Below are 18,803 nucleotides of genomic sequence, written 5' to 3'. Positions count from 1 at the left end.
AATAAGAACAAAATAAAGTTGTTTGGATGCAACTCAACCCTGGTCTCATACACTTTGCAAATAAACCGACGGGTATTACGTTCATAGTGTTGTTGAAAGCAGTCAAAGCACGAATAATACATAACTTTAAAAAAAAAAGAAAGAAAGAGAGAGTGCAATGAAGAGATCATCAGCATATCATGCATAAGATTTTGCTATATACACCAATAGCATTTTTTCAGTAGCTGCACATTTCTTGATCTAAACAACTTCACAGTATCTTTTATTATACAACAGTTTAGGTAGGAACGGTTCAATCAAGCATATTAAAGTGGAAGAAAAGGACAGGAGAGGGAGGAGGGGTTGTGGGGGTTAGCGTTTCCCTTTGTCCCGATTTATTTTTGTTCTTGTCAGATTATTTCATGTGCCTGAGTGAATGGGGAAAGAAGCTTTTTAGCAGTCTGTTGCCAGTGGCTCTGAGACTGCATAGCCATTTAAACCATTTTTCCATGATTGCAAAATGCATCAACTGGCACAGTCTGTGGTTGGGATGGGATTGCTCGGATCCTTAAGGATTCCACAAGCTTTGCTGACACAACGTTTGTTGTGAAGGGCTTTAACAATATATACAACCATATACCCCCAGTATATTGTTGTGCCTGTGCTCTGTCTGCACATCCCAGGTGAGGTCTTCTGTGATGTCATGTCACCCCCAGGAATTTGAACTCTCTCTGACCCTCTCTCCACTGCAGCCCTGGCTTCTGGAATCCCCCACCATTCCACCTTGCTGAAGAGCGCTGGGGTCTAAATGTGTAGAGCACGTGCATGCCATAATGTTAGTTACCTCTACAGTATATGAATTGAACATGGTGGACCCTATTGTAAACAACAAGTGTAATGCTTTATGGTGTCGTCCACAGTTAACGGTTTTGTATTGAGTTGTGCTTGAAATGTAGGCCTATACTGTAATTCTCCAATAATATGTTAATACAATTCTTCAATCAATCAATCAATCAATCAATCAATCAAAGCACAATTTAAAATATTCTCTAATGCTTTAAATTTGAAGACAAACGGAAGTAACATTTTGCTGAATACAAAGAAGACCTCGACGTATAGTACAAAACAAGACAATAGAATGCATAGATCTACGATCAAACGCTAGAGGGCGTAAGAGATCCAAAGACTGAAAAGACAATACCCGCTTGCTACAGTTTTACCATCATCACCACGGCACCACCACCCCGTGGTCACATCGAGTCACATCTGCTGCTGCTACAAATTACATTAGTCAGTTCAGTAGACTGCAAGTATACCGCCCCCATTACATTTACTGTGCCTGTGTGTTTCTCTTGCTGCCCCCTGCGGACCTCACAATCTGAGGATATTTTTGACCAAGACAGCTGTTGTTATTTAATATTGCTCGTGCTCGACATGGCTTTACTCTTGACTCATTGAGTGATGAATAGGCTAGACGGGCGACGGCCATATGCACACTGCATTACGAGATTACAATGTTGTAGGGGACTTGTATGGGGTTACTGTGTGTGTGCGCGTGTATGTGTGTGTGTGTGTCAGTGTGTGTGTGTCAGTGTGTGTGAGTGTGTGTGTGTGTGTGTGTGTGTGTGTGTGTGTGTGTGTGTGCGCACGCACGCAGAAAGGTTAGTGACGCAAATTTAGTGTGTGTGTGTGTGTGTGTGTACTGTGTGTGTGTGTGTGTGTGTGTGTGTGTGTGTGTGTGTGTGTGTGTGTGTGCGCGCGTGGCTGCAGAAAGAAAGAACGGCGCTTCATTGAAAATGAATGCTCATCAAGTTATATGACAGTACAGACAGTATTAGTTGCCCTTCCTACGATATCGCGTCCACTACTTGCGTTGGTTAGCACTAGTATGGCAACAACATCATAAAGTCAGACTCGGGCCTGCCTGGGCCCTGGAGTAGACTATTATTTATCCTCTCCCAAAGGGTGTGTCTATCTATCCACTCCATGCAGAAAAGAGGAGGTCGGTTACTTAAGGCAAACTCTGCGTCCCGGGTCCCCCCACCCACTGCGCTGCAAACTGAAACTGCTACCTCATCCGGATACGTCCGTGGTCCGTCCAGTAGTAAATGAAATAGCTTTACATCGTATCGTTTTATTGTTTGATGATCTACTACTCTCGAGGATTTGCGACTTTTGAAAGCGGAACCACGTTGCGAAAATCCTTTTTGAAAAGACGTATCATTTAAACCAGAAGTAGATACAAACAAAACATAGCAACAGACATCGGACAGCTTCCACTTCCAGTTTTTACTCTGATTTCACAGCCTTTTCCATTTCGTTTGTGTGCGTGGAAGATTCGCTACATCATCCGTAACAATGTATCAGGCCGTGAGGAAGTTCGTGTTTACTGATTGTTACTGTGCAGCTGACGCGTCAACATACGATGATCTATTTGCAAAGTTAGACACAAATAAAGATGGAAAAGTGGATGTCGCAGAACTCAGGGCGGGCCTTACTGCAATGGGGATCCAATTTGGGAAAGGCTCAGTTCAGGTCAGTCTATGGTTCAGGTGGAAGAAAGGCCTACTGAAAAACAGGTTACCATTTACCGTCCACAGTCATCTATACTACTGTAAAATAATCTGCGGTAAAAACAAGAGAAGATACACTACTACTATTGGCTTTTAGCCTAGCACAGCACTGTTCAGTTCACCCATTATCTGTTTTTGATTGATTCTAGTTTGAGGATGTTTTTCCAATAAATCCTAGCGCCTAGCCTATAGTGTGTCATTTGTAAATGTTATGAAAAAATCCAGAAATGAATGATAGGCAACACATTGTGAGTTTGTGACACTCATAACGTACGTGTCAAATGTTAAAACCAGGTTCTTATTAATTGTTTGAGGATGTTTTCAACAAATCCTAGCCTGCTGTGTCATTCATTTGTAAATGCTAATGAATGATGTCAGAATAAGGAATGATATACCTATAGGCTACGTTGACACTCACAGCGTGTCTGTCAAAGTTCAAACCAAAAAGGTGAGGTTTTATTGTGGGCATGTGGGGTGCGACTTAAACTACTTAAAGGGATGACCACACCTTGCAGATCAAATATTATACATTCCTTGTACTAGTAAGTTCTAATTATTAACAACTAAGCCACTATGAATTATATATTATAATTATATATATATATATAATATATATATATTGTATTATAATTAGTTTGGAAATCGATAAATAATCTTCACGTTTGAAATGATGCAACTGAGCTCTATTGGGCACAGCTAAACAGAAGCTTTCTGTATCCAAGCAACTATCTGATAGTGATAAGATAAAGCATAACATACAGTACGTTTCAGATTACCTTGACAAGAGCTGATGCTGAACATCACTTTAATTGTTTCTGATTATTAATATAATTTGTATCTAGACCACCCATCCATACATCTACCCAGTCCCCCTATTTGTGTTTACCTAGCCAATATATTACATTTAGCTGATTCTCTTGATATAAATATAGAGTTAAGGGAGGAAAACGGTAGGGGGCAGGATAATGCAGCTACAAAAATATTTTATCAGACTGCTCATCTTGCCACAATAAAATCCAAGGCAACACTTGCCTCCCACAGCAAAATGTATTGGCTAATCACAAGCTTGTACAGTATGCCTACATTCCACAATATTATATTAGTAAAGTAACTAAGGATGTTGGATTCTTGACATTTTGTTTTGTTTCATTTACATCTCAGAAAATCGTGTCCTCTGGAGACCAAAACAAAAATGAAGGACTTGACTTTAATGAGTTCTGCAACTGGCTGAAAGAACAGGAGAAGAAATTGAAACTGACTTTCAAGAGCTTGGATAAAAATAATGACGGTAGGTGTGATTGTCTTCACTTGCTTGTTTTATCTACTGACCGGTACTAGATCTAATAAACATTTAAAATATTAAATACTTATTCAAGCTGAAATTTGGATTCAGACAATAACATTGTATTGGTATTTTTCGCCTCTTAATAATCCTCTCAGCTAGCAGCCAGGTAAACAGGTCACATACAGGTTATAACCAGTAAGACGCGCAAACGCGGGGAAGCGAACGCAGCTCGTACATATTTGGGTTTTTTTAAGATTTATTTTTAAGTTATTATTTATTTAAGTTAAGTTATTTTTAAGTTACGTTTTTAACTTAGCCATAACCATATAAGGAGTCCCCAAAGCAGCTATACGTCCAAATATGGAGTGTGTTGCATAAATCACAAATAAATCACTCAGCTCCATATATGGGCACAAAGGGGGGACACACGGACACACGCACAGACATGATCTGCTAGGTCTCATAGTAAGTGCTCACTGCATTCGCAACAAGTGTCAAAATGCTATGTTTCTTTTCAACAGGACGAATAGACCTAGAGGAGATCAAGCAGTCACTGGCTGATCTGGGAATGAACATAACCAAAGAAGAGGCTGAGAAGATTCTTCAAAGGTATATTTTGTGTATTTTATTTTGTACCCATCTTTAGTTAATGAATGCTTGCAGACATGGAACTTGTTTTGGGGTTCTTCTTCAGCCCATCTATTTCCCTGGAGATTGATTTCTGACACGGGGACCCAAGTTCATTCAAATCAAAGGTACATGGTAAAATCCGGTGTCCATTTACCCATTTGTAACTTCAAGAGTGTATATTGTGAATGTAACTAAATGGACCCTGGCTGATCTATTGCTATCAGAGTTAAAGTGACACTGTTACTGTGTATTCTTGTATACCAGTATGTACATGTGTGGACCCTGATCGAGATCCGGTTTTGGTGCTGAGATAGTGTAAGAGAATGAGGTTCTACGCTTTTGATATGTTTATTGACAATGTTTACAACTTTACATGTACAGGAAAAAGCACATAAATACATCACCATCATAAATGCAAGAAAGCCACGGCTTATCTTTGTCATTTTAGATTTCTGCGTTGGCTATTCAAAAATGGCAGATAATCCATTTTTGAAAAGATCTTGAATTTTTTGAGAACTACTGATTTAGTGAGAATTGGCCTCAGGTCTTAATGGGGTAAGATGTGAGAGGTGGGACTGGTGTCAATTCCCTGCAGAGGGACAGATAACACAGACACACTGGGGCTGGGACGGGTATGAAGACGCAAGATAAAGAGTTCAGTTAACATATAAAATACCTAGAGAGACTGTATCCAAGTGTATAGTATTTCAGTTTTCTTTTTCCTTCATCTTCTTATCTTGATATAGAAAATTGTATGCATACTTTATATTGCAGCAGATCTTGATCATTATTATATTTGTCTTGTCTAAATATCTCATAGGAGATGAGCATAATGAAGAGTCATGTTTCTATTACGCAAAAGTCTTATTCAGTTTCTGTTTTAGGGCATGTGGACTGCCCTGTATCATTTACACAAATTAATTAATACACCATACTGTTGTATTTAGAGAAGAAAACTTCCACAAACTATCTAGATGTATTACCCCCCTAAAATGGACATGAACAGCTTTATGAATGACACCTTTGACATCACCATGAGTTATGTTAAATACAGTAGGTACATAACATGCAAGGCTCATAAGCAAAACATGGTTCATGTCGTAAAGTTAATTTGCATGAACAAAGCCTTGCCATAATGTGCTGTAGATGTGCCAGGACCAGGACAAACATGGTGGGAGGAACTGGAAAGAGCAGTAGTAGTTCATTATAGGAGTATGACTATGATGAAGGATTCTGTAGAAAACCACAGGGCGGCAATTAAGGACTGACATGGGAAGTTCCCACTTGAAACGAAAGTCATAAATCCATTATTTTTTTCATGAGGACAGTGTTGTGGAAATAACTAAGAAAATCGTTAAGAATGTAATTATTAAGAATTGTTAGTTGTTTTTTCATTTAAAATTTTCATTGTTATTGTGGAGCAGTTTATAGGCGAACTATGATAGGCTAGGCTTTCTCTAAATGGATATCGGGATCTTTATCATTTTCAATAAGAACAAAACTACTTCACAAAAACAATATTTGAGATTTGCTGAACAATTATAGATTACCATACGATCTACAATGAAACTTTCACAAGTTGCCATTTTGTGGTTTTACACAGACGAAATGCTAGTCAGTGCAACGAGCATTCTGAAGACGCGCACCAACGGCCACTAGTGACGGTGAATTCACTCTGACAGTTGACATTTTCCAAGTGGCATTAAAACAGGCATGCAGTTAAAACAATAGGACAATAACACAGTGTCAAATCAGGCAAAGGCAGTGGTACAAAGATAAGAACAGATATTTTTAAAACTCAACTAAAAGCAAGAGTAAAAAGGTGAGTCTTAAGTTGTGTCTATAGAGGATGCCTGTCTGATCCGCAGTGGTAGTTTATTCCAGGCTGTTGGGCCATACTTTTTACCAGCCACCTTTTTAGGGAGTTCGAGTATGGACATGGTTTATTACCTCTGACGAGACAACAGACGTGTTTCGGCCAGATGAGCCTTCCTCAACGTTGTCACAATGCGAAAGTGGGCTATAGAGAGAATATAGGTTATAGGGAAGGATATAGAGAGGCAACAACATATGTACAGTATTTGTTCCTGTCTGTATGCATCTGTCTTTGAATAAAATAACACAACAATGGAGGGGTGGTCTTTCATAAAACTTGGTAGGAATGATCGGTAGTAGTAGTACTTTTTCAGGTGGTATGTACACTAACTGTGTGCTGTGTACTGAATTGTCCCATGTCACTGTGCTCTCCTTACTTTTCTGTCCTATTCGCTAATCACATTTTTATATTATTGATCCACAGTATTGATGTAGACGGCACCATGACTGTGGACTGGAATGAATGGCGGGAACATTTCCTGTTCAACCCTGCCACCAATCTACAGGAGATCATCCGCTTTTGGAAAAAATCTACAGTGAGTATAAAAACCGAGCATGTTTATTTGTTCCAAGGTTTTGTAGCTGTAATAACAATAAAATGTGTTTATTGAAAGGTTATTAAATGCTAAGGAACACCATTCACGACATCAGAAAACACTTTGTCTAAAATAATTCATGAAGAAAGACCATAGGGTAGGAGAGTAGAATTAAATGTAATTGTTGTAAAGCCCTAACTACTTTTGCCAGTAGGTTTGTTCCAGGCTTCCATATCAAACACAATACATACCGGTAGTTTGGATGTATCTCCAAAACATCTGACATGCGCTGTCCCTCTCATGTACTCGTTCTGATCCTATCCATCCTTGTTACTCCCAGAGAGAACCTCAACATTTTAGTCTCTGCTACCTCCAGCTCTGCTTCCTGTCTTTTCCTCAGTGCAATTGTCTCTAAACCATACAACATAGCTGGTCTCACCACCGTCTTGTACACCTTCCCTTTCATTCTTGCTGATACTTTCCTATCACACCTGACACTTTTCTTCACCCATTCCAACCTGCCACGTTTCTTCACCTCTTTTCCACACTCCATTGCTCTGAAATGTTCAAAGTCAGTCATACGATTTGTCACACACGTTACCGCAGTGAAATTTGTTCTCCGCATTTGTAGTATTAAAGAGTAAAGTCTTAAAAAGACAAAAGAGTGGCCACACACACTGATAGCCAAAGTGCCGATTATTTATTAGGATGCAGAGTAGGAACCAACGTTTCTGCAGGTACTGCCTTCTTCATGGTATATGAAGGCAGTTGTACCTGCCGAAATGTTGGCTATCAGCAGTGTGTGCGGCCACTCTTTTACAAGTACACCCCCTGGACATGACGCTAGTATGTCGCAGGGACTTACCCCCAATCCAACCCTTAATGCTGAGTGTCAAGCAGGGAGGCATTGGGTCCCATTTTTACAGTCTTTGGTATGACCCGGCCGGGGATTGAACCCCAACCTCCCAGTCTCAGGGCGGACACACTAACCACAAGGCCACTGCACAGTGTATAGACCCTAAGTATTAAACCATAAAAACATTAAATGCATAGATAGTGATACAGTACCATATCTTGTTGACAACATTGCTGGATGATTTAATCTGCATACTTTACCTTATTAGCATGCACCTATTCTACTAAAGAGAAAGTTGTGAATGTTTTGATGTAGACTAGGACTTGTGGACTTGTGCATTACAGTACATTGTCTGTGTCAGTGGATCAAGTTAATTTAATTCCAGTTCCAGAGGCAAGGGAGGAACAGCGGAAGTGAGGATTAAACAAGAGGGTGATGAAAGTGTTTGTGTGCTCACGCATGCATGTGTCTGCAGAAAGAGAATGGTGCTGCACTGACTGAATGCTCATCAAGTTATATTATAGAACTAATTACCGATATGTGTGATGGGGATAAAGGGAAGGAAAAATCAAGCAGAAGGAGAATTGAAAGTCAAGATACTTAAGCTTCTCTTTACAAACATCAGTGCATGAAATGAAGGACAAGGAAGGACAAAGTGCTTCTTGCAGCACAGCTTGACATTGTTTTTGTCTCCACTTCAACTTCTTCTAAAAACAGGTGTTCTCATAGGAGATTAGCACAATGAAGAGTATATGTCCTTTTCCTGTACAAGGACATTTTAATTCACCTGGTACACCTTAAGTTTTCAATAAATTAACCAGGAATACAGTGATTTTCAGAATTGGCAGTGTTGTTAGTACTAATGAAACCAAGTGAATTAATTGGTCATTGTGCTATGGGTACACGGTCAGCACCAATCAATGAGTAATCTCTGACGTTTGAAATTTCTGGCCCAACTATAGAGGTTAAGTTAACCTGTGCCTGCTAAGCTATCCTCAGATAATCTATTTCAGACTGTCCTAGATGGGGATTAGTGCGTCAGTGTCCTGGGACAGGACAGGGGATGAGTGAGTCGGAGACGAGAGAGTTGTTCACTGACTGGACAGCAGTGAGTTAGCCTATAGTTGAGTGGGTTGATGCACTGGCGACCCTGGCATAGCGACAAGTTTGACAGTAGCGACATTGGCAGTGCCATCTCTTCATCTCTACCAGTAACATTGCCTGCATCAAGTCTAGTCGATGGTAACTGCCAACTTGGAGTTCAGCATTATTTGCCCTCAGCCTGGCTAGAAATTACAGACGTGTGCAGACACTGAAGTAGAATAGCTGAATTAGTTGAATTATTTCACCTCTGCTTGAAAAGGACTTGTCTCAATCGGCGAACCAGGGGTGTATAGGAGAGAGTTTGTACTGAGGGGCTCTGTCACCCCGAGTCAGTGATTCCAAGGCTGCAGCAGATCCAATGGCTCTGCTGCAGCCACATCAACTACCCCACAGAGATTGGTTATTCATTGAATTTGATGATGATGATGGGGAGTTCTATGAGGTGGAGGTGGTACAGGTAGGTTCAGTCTTCTCTTATTCAGCCGTTGTCAACTGACAACTGGTAATTCAGACTTCGCTCAATGAGCAAGGTTTTGAGGCACTGCTGCAGATGGGTAAAAAAAAAAGCATAGATCAAGTTGTTTAAATTCCCTTTGAGCCTACAGTTTGCTTTCTGAATGTTTAGCTTCATTAGCTGACATGAATCCCTACCCTTATTTAAGACATTACCCAAGATGACTTGACATACCTAATTGAAACTAACCCTATAACAGTCAGTAGCAGCATGTTTTACAAAAAGTTTTTGTATTTGAATTGACAAATACATTTACTTAATTGGCGCTCAACCAGATTACTATTAAGATTACTGTAAAATGCTGTTGCAAGAGATGGTAACAAGACTGTATAGGATCTATTACAGTAGGTATTCAATAATACCCAGTTTGCCAAAGTTCCATGAAGTCCTTTGCACAGTAGTGTATTAGCCAGGCTATATTTAATTGTAGTGTTAATGTTTGTTGCATGAGATCTTTGGATTAGGCGTGTCATGAATGGCCAAAGGATTAAAAAGGTGTCTGTTCGTCCTGTGAATGTCACTCAAAGTAGGCTTATATCATTTCAAAGGTAGGGCTGTTGCTGACATGTAATAAAAACTATAATTATAGATTATCTACCTTTTTTGCCATTTACAGATTGCAATAGTTTGCACATGGTGACCTATCTGCAATATGAATGCTTTAGATTTAGAACAATTGGCATTTTGGCCAAAAGGGAGGAGAAAAAAATGAATGAAGTAAGATATGGTTTCAAATTCATTTTTCATTAATGATGCTGTGCATTTGATCATTTTAAAAGGCTCTACTGACACTGAAACACCAATCACAGCTCAGAGACTTTAGCAGTCAGCTGACCCTGCTATATCAATCAGCTTAGCAACATTATTACAACAAAGTATGTTAGCTAAGGTGATGATGCATTGTAGGCATTGTTCAAGATGTACATCACTGTGTACGTAGCCCAATGTAAAAGGATGAAGGAAAGCATTTCAACCAGTAGAGTAAGTTGAAGAAAAATATGTTTTCTTAATATGTATGCTAAAGCTCTCTAGTTAGCTTAGCACATCAATGTAAGAGTCATGTCCATTAAATGACTTGGCCCACATTCAACACAATGGCGTTTTCCATAAAATAAACTTGTGAAAAGAAGTACAAGTTATATGGCTAAATAAAATAAAACACAAGATAAATTGATTACCCAGCTTTCTGTCTGTTTAGCTACCAAATGGTTAACATTGACAATACAGTATAAGTAGTACTAATCAGCTACAGTACATCTCTATTTCATTTGCATTACAAATGACAGTAATTTATGACTGGCCCACATTAAACTAGAGTTCTCAAATCCTACCCGGAGGAGGAAAAAAAGTTAGTTTTTGGCCCTTATCTCTGGAATGGATAGTCCAATCTGCTTAGTTGCCTGTTGTGCGTGGTCAAAAGTGGCCTGTGGGCCGGAGTTTGAGTATTACTGAACTATGTGATCAACATAAATAAGTGGAGCATATTACGTGTGGACTACACTTACTTTCAGTGAATGTGCATGCACTCTCTCTCTTATCTAAGGTATATAGTATAACCCCTCAATGTAGCTTGTCATCACAGTGATATCCAACCCTCTAAGCTTCTGACAATACAATATCTATTCATTTCACATTTACACTGGCTAGTTGTACGGTATGTTTTATGTCTCCTTCAGTGGGGAGAAAAATATGTTTTGTGTAACCATCTATTCTTTGCTCCTCTGTTCTGTGTAGGTGCTTGATGTCGGCGACAGCCTGACCATCCCAGATGAGTTCACAGAAGAAGAGAAGATAACTGGTGTGTGGTGGAAGCAGCTGATGGCCGGGGCTGCAGCAGGGGGTGTGTCTCGTACAGGGACGGCCCCTCTGGACAGGATGAAAGTCTTCATGCAGGTGTGGCCAAATGTGCATGTTGTTATCACCATTGCTACTGTATAAGTAGCATTTAATTGAATCTGTCGGCAGGGGCATTCAGAACGTGTATCCATTGTTTTTGGTGGGAATTAAAACATAGGCGCCCTACCCGAAGAGGAGGGCCTAAGGCGGCTCAAACGGGCAACATCCTGCTATTCACATTCCCTTTAGAGCCGCCCCCAGAGGCAAATTCAAAGGAAAACAGGTTGCTGTTTTTTCCTCCTCTTTTGTCGATGGGTTCCCAGATTGTACCTCCACAAAGGAGGTAATGTTTTCACCTCCCATCTGTCCGTCTGTGCTTTGGGCCGATATATCAAGCAGTTAAGGACAGATTTGCACAAATCTCAGTGGAAACGTTGGTCCTGATGAGCCTAGGAAGAACAACTGTATCTATATTTAGCTGTTGTGAGTTGTGACCTGTCTCAAAAATGCATATAACCAACAGATTTACGTAACATCCCAATACTTTTGAAAGAATATTTAGCGTGGATCCGAGGATAAGTGATTAAGTAGTCACATGCATCATGAAGTTGTATTTTGGCACAACGTTGTCATGAGACCCATGCAATTCAATTGAATCTTTTACTGCAGGTGCATTCCTCCAAGACCAACAAAATCAGCCTAGTCGGGGGTTTCAAGCACATGTTAAAAGAAGGCGGCACTGTGTCTCTGTGGAGGGGTAATGGTGTGAATGTCCTGAAGATTGCCCCCGAGACGGCCATCAAGTTCATGGCCTATGAACAGGTACAGACTCCCGTGTCAATTGTATTTTCTCTAAGCTGGTAACTGTATACATCTGCTATTTTTTTTCTCAGTAAGGTCCTACTAGGCTCAGTGTCTAATTACACAATTACAGTTAAGGTTGCAGGAGAAGTCAGTGATGCTATGATTTGATTTGTATCACGGAGCAACTTTAACGCAGAGGCCAACATACCCATTGATGTATCAATTAGATTAGATTAGAATGTCTTTATTATCCACAGGGGATTCTTTTTGTGCTCAGGTCAATGCATACATTCAGGACAATACATACAATAAAACTAAAAGTACTAAAGTACTAAAAAAAAAGTACTAGTAAAATATTTCTAAATTTTAAAAGCTATTTAATTGGCTTAAATGGTTTTGCCTCATATTTTGTCTTGTTTGATGAAATTGCATTTCAACTCACTTCCCCAATCCTGGGCAGTGGTACTTTATTTATTGATGATTTATATAATTTGATGATGTGGACTGGCCATTTGAAATAGCAAACAAACAAAACTAGCCTCCTTAACATTAATACATTCATGTTTATACATGCTGTACACATAAGGAGCATTCATGGATTTGTTCTCCATCACCATGAAATGGCGTAGCTATAAGATAAGACTGAATGGGCTGTAATTCAGATTATTCATGCCATGTTGTTTAACTGTGTTATCGGCAGTATAAGAAGATGTTGACCAGTGAGGGGGGAAAGATTCAGACCCACGAGAGGTTCATCGCCGGTTCACTGGCTGGAGCCTCAGCGCAAACTGCCATCTACCCCATGGAGGTGAGAGGAAGTGTTTTTTGTGCCGACTCTGGTCGTAACACATCCAAGCACCAAGCATGAAGTTGGGACTGATGTCATTGTTTGAGCTGGATATGTCAAAAGGTAGTTATGCTCCTCCTACTGTAGTATGCTCCTCTCACAGAAACCCTGTACATTCTTATACGTGGAGAACTAATAGACAGACTATCCTCTGTGTGTAGTGTGCCCGGGGACGCAGCCTCCAATTTGGGATTGAATTTGGCAAATGACGGAACAAATGTGGGAATTGAAAAGGTGGACAAACCCCTGCCCCAGAGGGCAAAATCAAGAGCGTTGGCTGCTACAATGAGAAATGTTCCATATTTATAATTTAACACTTTGGCCCCATATGGGCTTAACGAGGAGTTTGATATCAAACCATTCCTGTAAATAGTTCTAATCTAGCATTGGTATTGTCTTTTTAATTCTGTTTTTAACTATGTTATTACATAGAACTGACATGTGCATGTGTAGGCTACTCTCTGGCTCAGGGAGCTGTTTCTACACTTAGGTCGGGTTGTGCATATGGGTTCTTGATACTTGTATATTTGTGTGATGATTTCTTCCCCTGGTGGCCAGTGCTAGCCACATAGGGATACTAATGGCTTCTTTATTTGTTCTGACTGTCATTGCCAAGTTCAATCTCAAATTGGGGCTGTGTCCCCGAGTGTGTTCACTTAGCATTGATTGGTATCTGCCCACTTTGCTACCTTTATATGCCTGTCTTATGCGCTGCTATTTCAGCATACCTGATGAAGGCCACAGAGGCCGAAACGTTTTATATGTTTTCCGCTCTGGTAAATAACGTTTTTTTAAACATAATGTGTACATTTTGTTGTATCCGACATGTAAATATCCCTCCCTCCCCCCAAATCAAGGTCAGAACAAGACAAATAAAACAAAGACAGACAGTACAAGACAGTAAAAGTAATTAGTAAACTAGTTTTGAAAGTACTAATGAACATAGTAAGAAGAAAAAAATAAATGTAAATAACGTTTTTGAGGAGCTTTTAAAACGGTGTGCAGACTCCTGCAGTTTATTATGTTTGTTCGATCACGTGTGCATGCACCTCCTGACCACTACTGTTGAAAAGCACACCATCTTGCATCTTTTAGCAAATGGCAATAGACTAATAACATCCAGCACAACAATAGAATCACTTAAATGCAAATGTAACAATGACAGCAATTATAAGGGTGAGAATATTGAAACCGACCTCCATTATTTAGTCTCTACAATGGACTGGCAGTCCATTTATTTATTCTTATTTATTTATTTAACAGCGACAATGCACATTAATCAACACGTCATTTTTCAAATCCATGTAAATGGGCCAGTGTTGGCCATAGGCTAAATTTCATCTGTAGTCCCTGAGCATGCTCTTCCATGCCCGCATGGAACCAGAATGCATAATTTATACACCATCGTATGCTGATATCGTGCACCGAAAAGATAGATCTTCTATTTTCAACACACGACACCATTGTACATCCAAGTATAAATCTGGCTGAAGAACTACAGTAGAAATACTCAGTGATCTTTTGTCTATGCAGGTGATGAAAACCAGGCTGACTCTGGGGAAGACTGGACAGTACTCTGGAATGTTTGACTGTGGCAAGAAAATCCTCAAGAAAGAAGGCGTGAAGGCATTCTACAAAGGCTACATTCCAAATATTATAGGCATTATTCCATATGCTGGGATAGATCTGGCAGTGTATGAGGTACACAATGTCTAAGGATACTACATTATAAAATATATGACAAGTAGTTAGACTGTATATTGCTGTATTGTGTGCGCACTCACAGCCATTGGAAAAAACATAGCCATGTCTTAACATTAATACATTCATGTTTTGAATTAATTGATATAGTAGTTACACTATATATTGTGTAAACAGACGCATGCACGTGCGCACACCTACACATGTATTATAGTTTGGATTTCTCCAACTGATTCTGTATCTATGGCTTGCAACTACTATAACTTGGGCATAATCTGATTTCCCCAAAATTCTTTCTGCCTACCATCTCTAGAGCTTAAAAAATGCCTGGCTGTCCCGCTATGCCAAAGACACAGCCAACCCTGGGATTATGGTGCTGCTGGCCTGTGGTACCATCTCCAGCACTTGTGGCCAACTGGCCAGCTACCCTCTCGCTCTGATCCGCACCAGGATGCAAGCAGCAGGTAAGACATCCACGACAGGCTGATACCTTGGGGTTTACTTTTCTTTCTATGCGGTTTACCATTTTAATGGTCTGTCATTTTAGATTATAAGTAAAAGGTACAACATTAATTTAAAGGTGCTTTGTTATTTTTTGTTTAAATGTTTTGTTATAAAGTTAAAACTCTATATTCTGATGGTAATTATTGCTATGGAGCACTGTTTGGGCCTGAGAACTACTTTTAAAATCAACATGATGATGATGATCATTGCTGAAAATACTTACTTAATATACCTGAGGAGGGCTGTTAGAATTTGCACAGGTAATAAATAACAACATTATGGCTGTTTCAAATTAATTTATTAACCGTTCCAATTTCTTCACATTAGAAGGAGTTGAACTGCAAAGCTACCTTCAGGAGAAATCGCTGATCACTTGCATCTCTCTCTTATTCCCCTTCAGTCTCTTATTTTATCTTTCTCACTTGTTTGACCGAGTGTCCCTTCAATTCCTTGTGAAAAAGCAAGCAAGGCAAACCTGAACTATACAGCACCTACACAAGCAATATTAGCTCAGTGTCTCACACTAAAAGACCACTGCGAACACTACAGTGCTGTCCATGGTTCTGAAACACCAAGCATCATCTAGTCAGGAGAACACGCAATCAATCACACCAATCACCGTCTGCACAGAGCAATACATTTCTAATATTTTCTATAGATTTCCATATTAATGCTTACTATCAGAATATAGAGCTAATTAACACTTATTTGATGTTTATTTGATATGGACATCACAATCACATTGCACAATTTGTAGATCCATTGCTTACAGTGTATTATCGCAAGTGCTAGTTTCCAACACCTGTTATTTTTAATAAAATGTCAATTACACAAAGTGACAGTAAGTGGTGTGGGACAAAAGTACTTTTTGAAATAACATTTTGTATTGATTTTTTATGTTTTCACACATAGATGATGAATCATAAGTGTATACAGATAAAGTGAGACAAACTAGAAAGGTATAAATTGACCCATTTAGGCCTGACCTCAAATTTTTTATTTTCACGATTGCAAATTGCAAGAGTACAGCTGGGGCTCTCCAATCCAATGAATCACTTCCTTTATAAATCAGAGTAGATAGATCCCTAATCTATCAGCGGCTGCCATATATTCATAAAGTTATTTTCTCTCTCTTTTAATTTGGCACTGAGCCTTTCCATTGGAAGTACTCTGTAGATTTCTCTATACCATTGAGTCACTGATGGAGGTTTTTCGTGAATCCAATTAAACAAAAATACAAAATGCATTTTCTAGCTACACAGAGGAGCTTATAAAGTAGCTTAGCTCTTCTAGGATCTAGCACCCCACATTTGGATGTCAGCCTTAATAAAAATTGCCCAGGATCTTTACAGATCGTAGACTTCATAATTTACTCAATTCTTTTGTCACACAAGACCAGAACCTGGCTTGAGACATTCCCAGAAACAGTGTATATACGTACCAACCGCTTTTTTGTATTTAATGCAAATCGATTTTATTCAAAATTTCAGGTGTTCTGTGTTGTCTATGAAGTATCCTATACTGCATCTCTTTGAACCTGTTACTTAGAAAAGTAGACTGAGAAGATTGAATGCATTCAGACGAACAATCTTCATCGTACCCTGTTTGAAAGTCCCTTTCCCATTTCTTAGTCACATTATCGATATTGTGTTTGTCATAATTCAGAAAAGCCTTTCTAAGCCTTTCTTTTTAGTATAATGCATAATAGAGTCCTCCAAGAGTCCGAGACGAGGCTCGTCTCGAGGAAACTTGGTGTCATTATTGATAAATAATGAATGGCGAGCCTGTAAATAAGCAAAGAAATCTCTCTGTGGGACTCCAAATGAGTTCTTGACCATTTCAAATGACATGAAAACACCCTTGACATCAAACAGGTTTCCTATAACTCTAATACCTTTATGATACCATGACCGATGATGAGTACCTATGAGTGGTGTGAACTGGGAAGTATGAGGACATATTCTTCCTACCCGTAAAAGCTGCAATATTTTTCCGATTCTTGATTGAATTTGAGAGTACAGGGCTGTCAGATGATTTAGAATGTGATTTGTGTATATTTGTGAGTACATGGGGAGTACATTCCCATACCTTGAGGCCGGGTTCTGGTTCATTAACCTTTTGACTCCTTACCTTCTCAGCATCTATTGAGGGCTCGGAGCAAGTGAACATGACTGCGATGGTGAAGAAGATTGTAGAAAAGGAGGGTTTCTTTGGACTATACCGCGGCATCCTGCCCAACTTCATGAAGGTCATACCAGCGGTCAGCATTAGCTATGTGGTGTATGAAAACATGAGATCTGGCCTGGGCATTCAAAAGTAAGAGGCAGAATAATCCATGATGACTGTGTGAAAACTGTAGGAGTAGCCATATTCACATGGTACTACCCACTTTGCTCATAGTCTGTCAAGGGATGGGGAACAAGCCACAAGCAAACAGATCCCTCCTCCCTAAATCTGATATCCAGTTTACTTCACAGGAAACACCAAGATGTTAAATGTCTGATTTCCCTCCAGATTCATAGTTTACCAAAGATATTCATATACCGGTTTCTAGTAATTAACTCCCTATGGGAGTTGTTTCATATATTCATAGATCTACATCTGAAGAAAGTGCAATATTGTATTCACACTTTAGTTTGAATGTCATCATGTTTAATGTGTAACAGAGAGGCCTGTGATCTTTCATGATTGGATTACACTTGAATGCCGCCGGTTAAAAAGATGGGCTTCCTTTATTGTGAAGAGAATTAGAAAATATTTTGCACTTTTCTTATGTGCCTTGAGAATTATGTTGTCAGATATCTGTGGATGTACCCCACCACCCCATTTGCCTTTCGTTCCAAATTGTGTTCACTAAATATTTGTGTTTACATTAAAACAATATTTTATTACAAGTATGTGTGTGTATGTATGTGTAGAGTAGACTAGACATGTGGTCATTCAGACATTTTACCTACCATTGCTCCGATATTGGTGTGTACCTGGCTGTTGCCTGTAAATGGTGTGACATACAGTAGACGCATCTTGCATTTTGTTACTTTTATTTTCCTCCTAGCGTTACATTTCTAGTTGATGCAAATCAAGGAGAAAACAATTAGACTTCCATTTCCTTGTTTAGGGTTGGGTGCCTAAGCGTTTACTGGCAAACTTGTGATCGACTTGGCATTTTTTGTAGCTGGATTTTTATTTTGTTAGTGGACGGTGCCCACTGCCCATCAGATGAGTGATACAGAAACTTGATACTGAATTGATGAAAGCTTGTTTTGCAACTGGAGACTTACATTTATCAACAAATTGCTATTGATGCATGTTCTACTGACATAAAATAGGAAATTACATTGGAGCACTTAGTGTTGGGTCAGCTACATGTAGCTTAACTTTCCCATCAGAATGCCCAACACTGGTTTTAATTATTTATTTTTTCCCAGTAAGAATTGAGGCTTGAATACCTGCAGGTATAGTGGAGTAAGCAATGGGTCTATTAAAGTTAATTAATAGGCATAAGTATTGGGTATGATGAATGATTCACTGTTTGTTGGGTCAGCTACATGTAGCTTAACTTGCCCAACACTGCCGGAGATAACAATGAATCATAGCTAATAGGCCTATTTAATTAATTTAAATAGACCTATTGCTTACTCCACTATACACGTGCAGGTATTCGAGCCTCAATTCTTACTGGAAAAAAACATCAAATAAATAATTAAATCCAGTGTTGGGCAAGTTAACCCTGTAATAATACAACATATTTTAATTAAT

At 39.3% G+C, this 18,803-nt stretch overlaps 1 protein-coding gene across 1 annotated transcript; it reads left to right on the top strand.

The window, feature by feature from the left end:
• Positions 1-2,019: 2,019 nt before the first annotated feature.
• Positions 2,020-17,941, top strand: LOC308320575 (mitochondrial adenyl nucleotide antiporter SLC25A24-like). The gene is made up of 10 exons (XM_080771103.1): positions 2,020-2,514; positions 3,714-3,840; positions 4,359-4,446; positions 6,767-6,878; positions 11,087-11,245; positions 11,858-12,010; positions 12,693-12,800; positions 14,373-14,540; positions 14,854-15,004; positions 17,183-17,941. The coding sequence occupies exons 1-10, from the start codon at positions 2,338-2,340 to the stop codon at positions 17,362-17,364; spliced, it is 1,425 nt and encodes a 474-aa protein (XP_080627229.1). The 5' UTR covers positions 2,020-2,337; the 3' UTR covers positions 17,365-17,941.
• Positions 17,942-18,803: the final 862 nt, after the last annotated feature.

This window comes from Protomyctophum bolini (assembly GCF_963924005.1).
Source record: "Protomyctophum bolini genome assembly, chromosome: 8".
Classification (NCBI taxonomy): Eukaryota; Metazoa; Chordata; class Actinopteri; order Myctophiformes; family Myctophidae; genus Protomyctophum; species Protomyctophum bolini.
Note: the sequence above shows the minus strand (reverse complement) of the source record. Positions and strands in the feature narration are given on the sequence as shown.

Bases quoted from the DNA above. Each gene is read 5' to 3' on its own strand.
- LOC308320575 (XM_080771103.1), top strand. From the start codon at position 2,338: ATGTATCAGGCCGTGAGGAAGTTCGTGTTTACTGATTGTTACTGTGCA. The intron at 2,515-3,713 runs GTCAGTCTATGG...TTTACATCTCAG, and splicing joins TTGGGAAAGGCTCAGTTCAG to AAAATCGTGTCCTCTGGAGA. The intron at 14,541-14,853 runs GTACACAATGTC...TACCATCTCTAG, and splicing joins TAGATCTGGCAGTGTATGAG to AGCTTAAAAAATGCCTGGCT.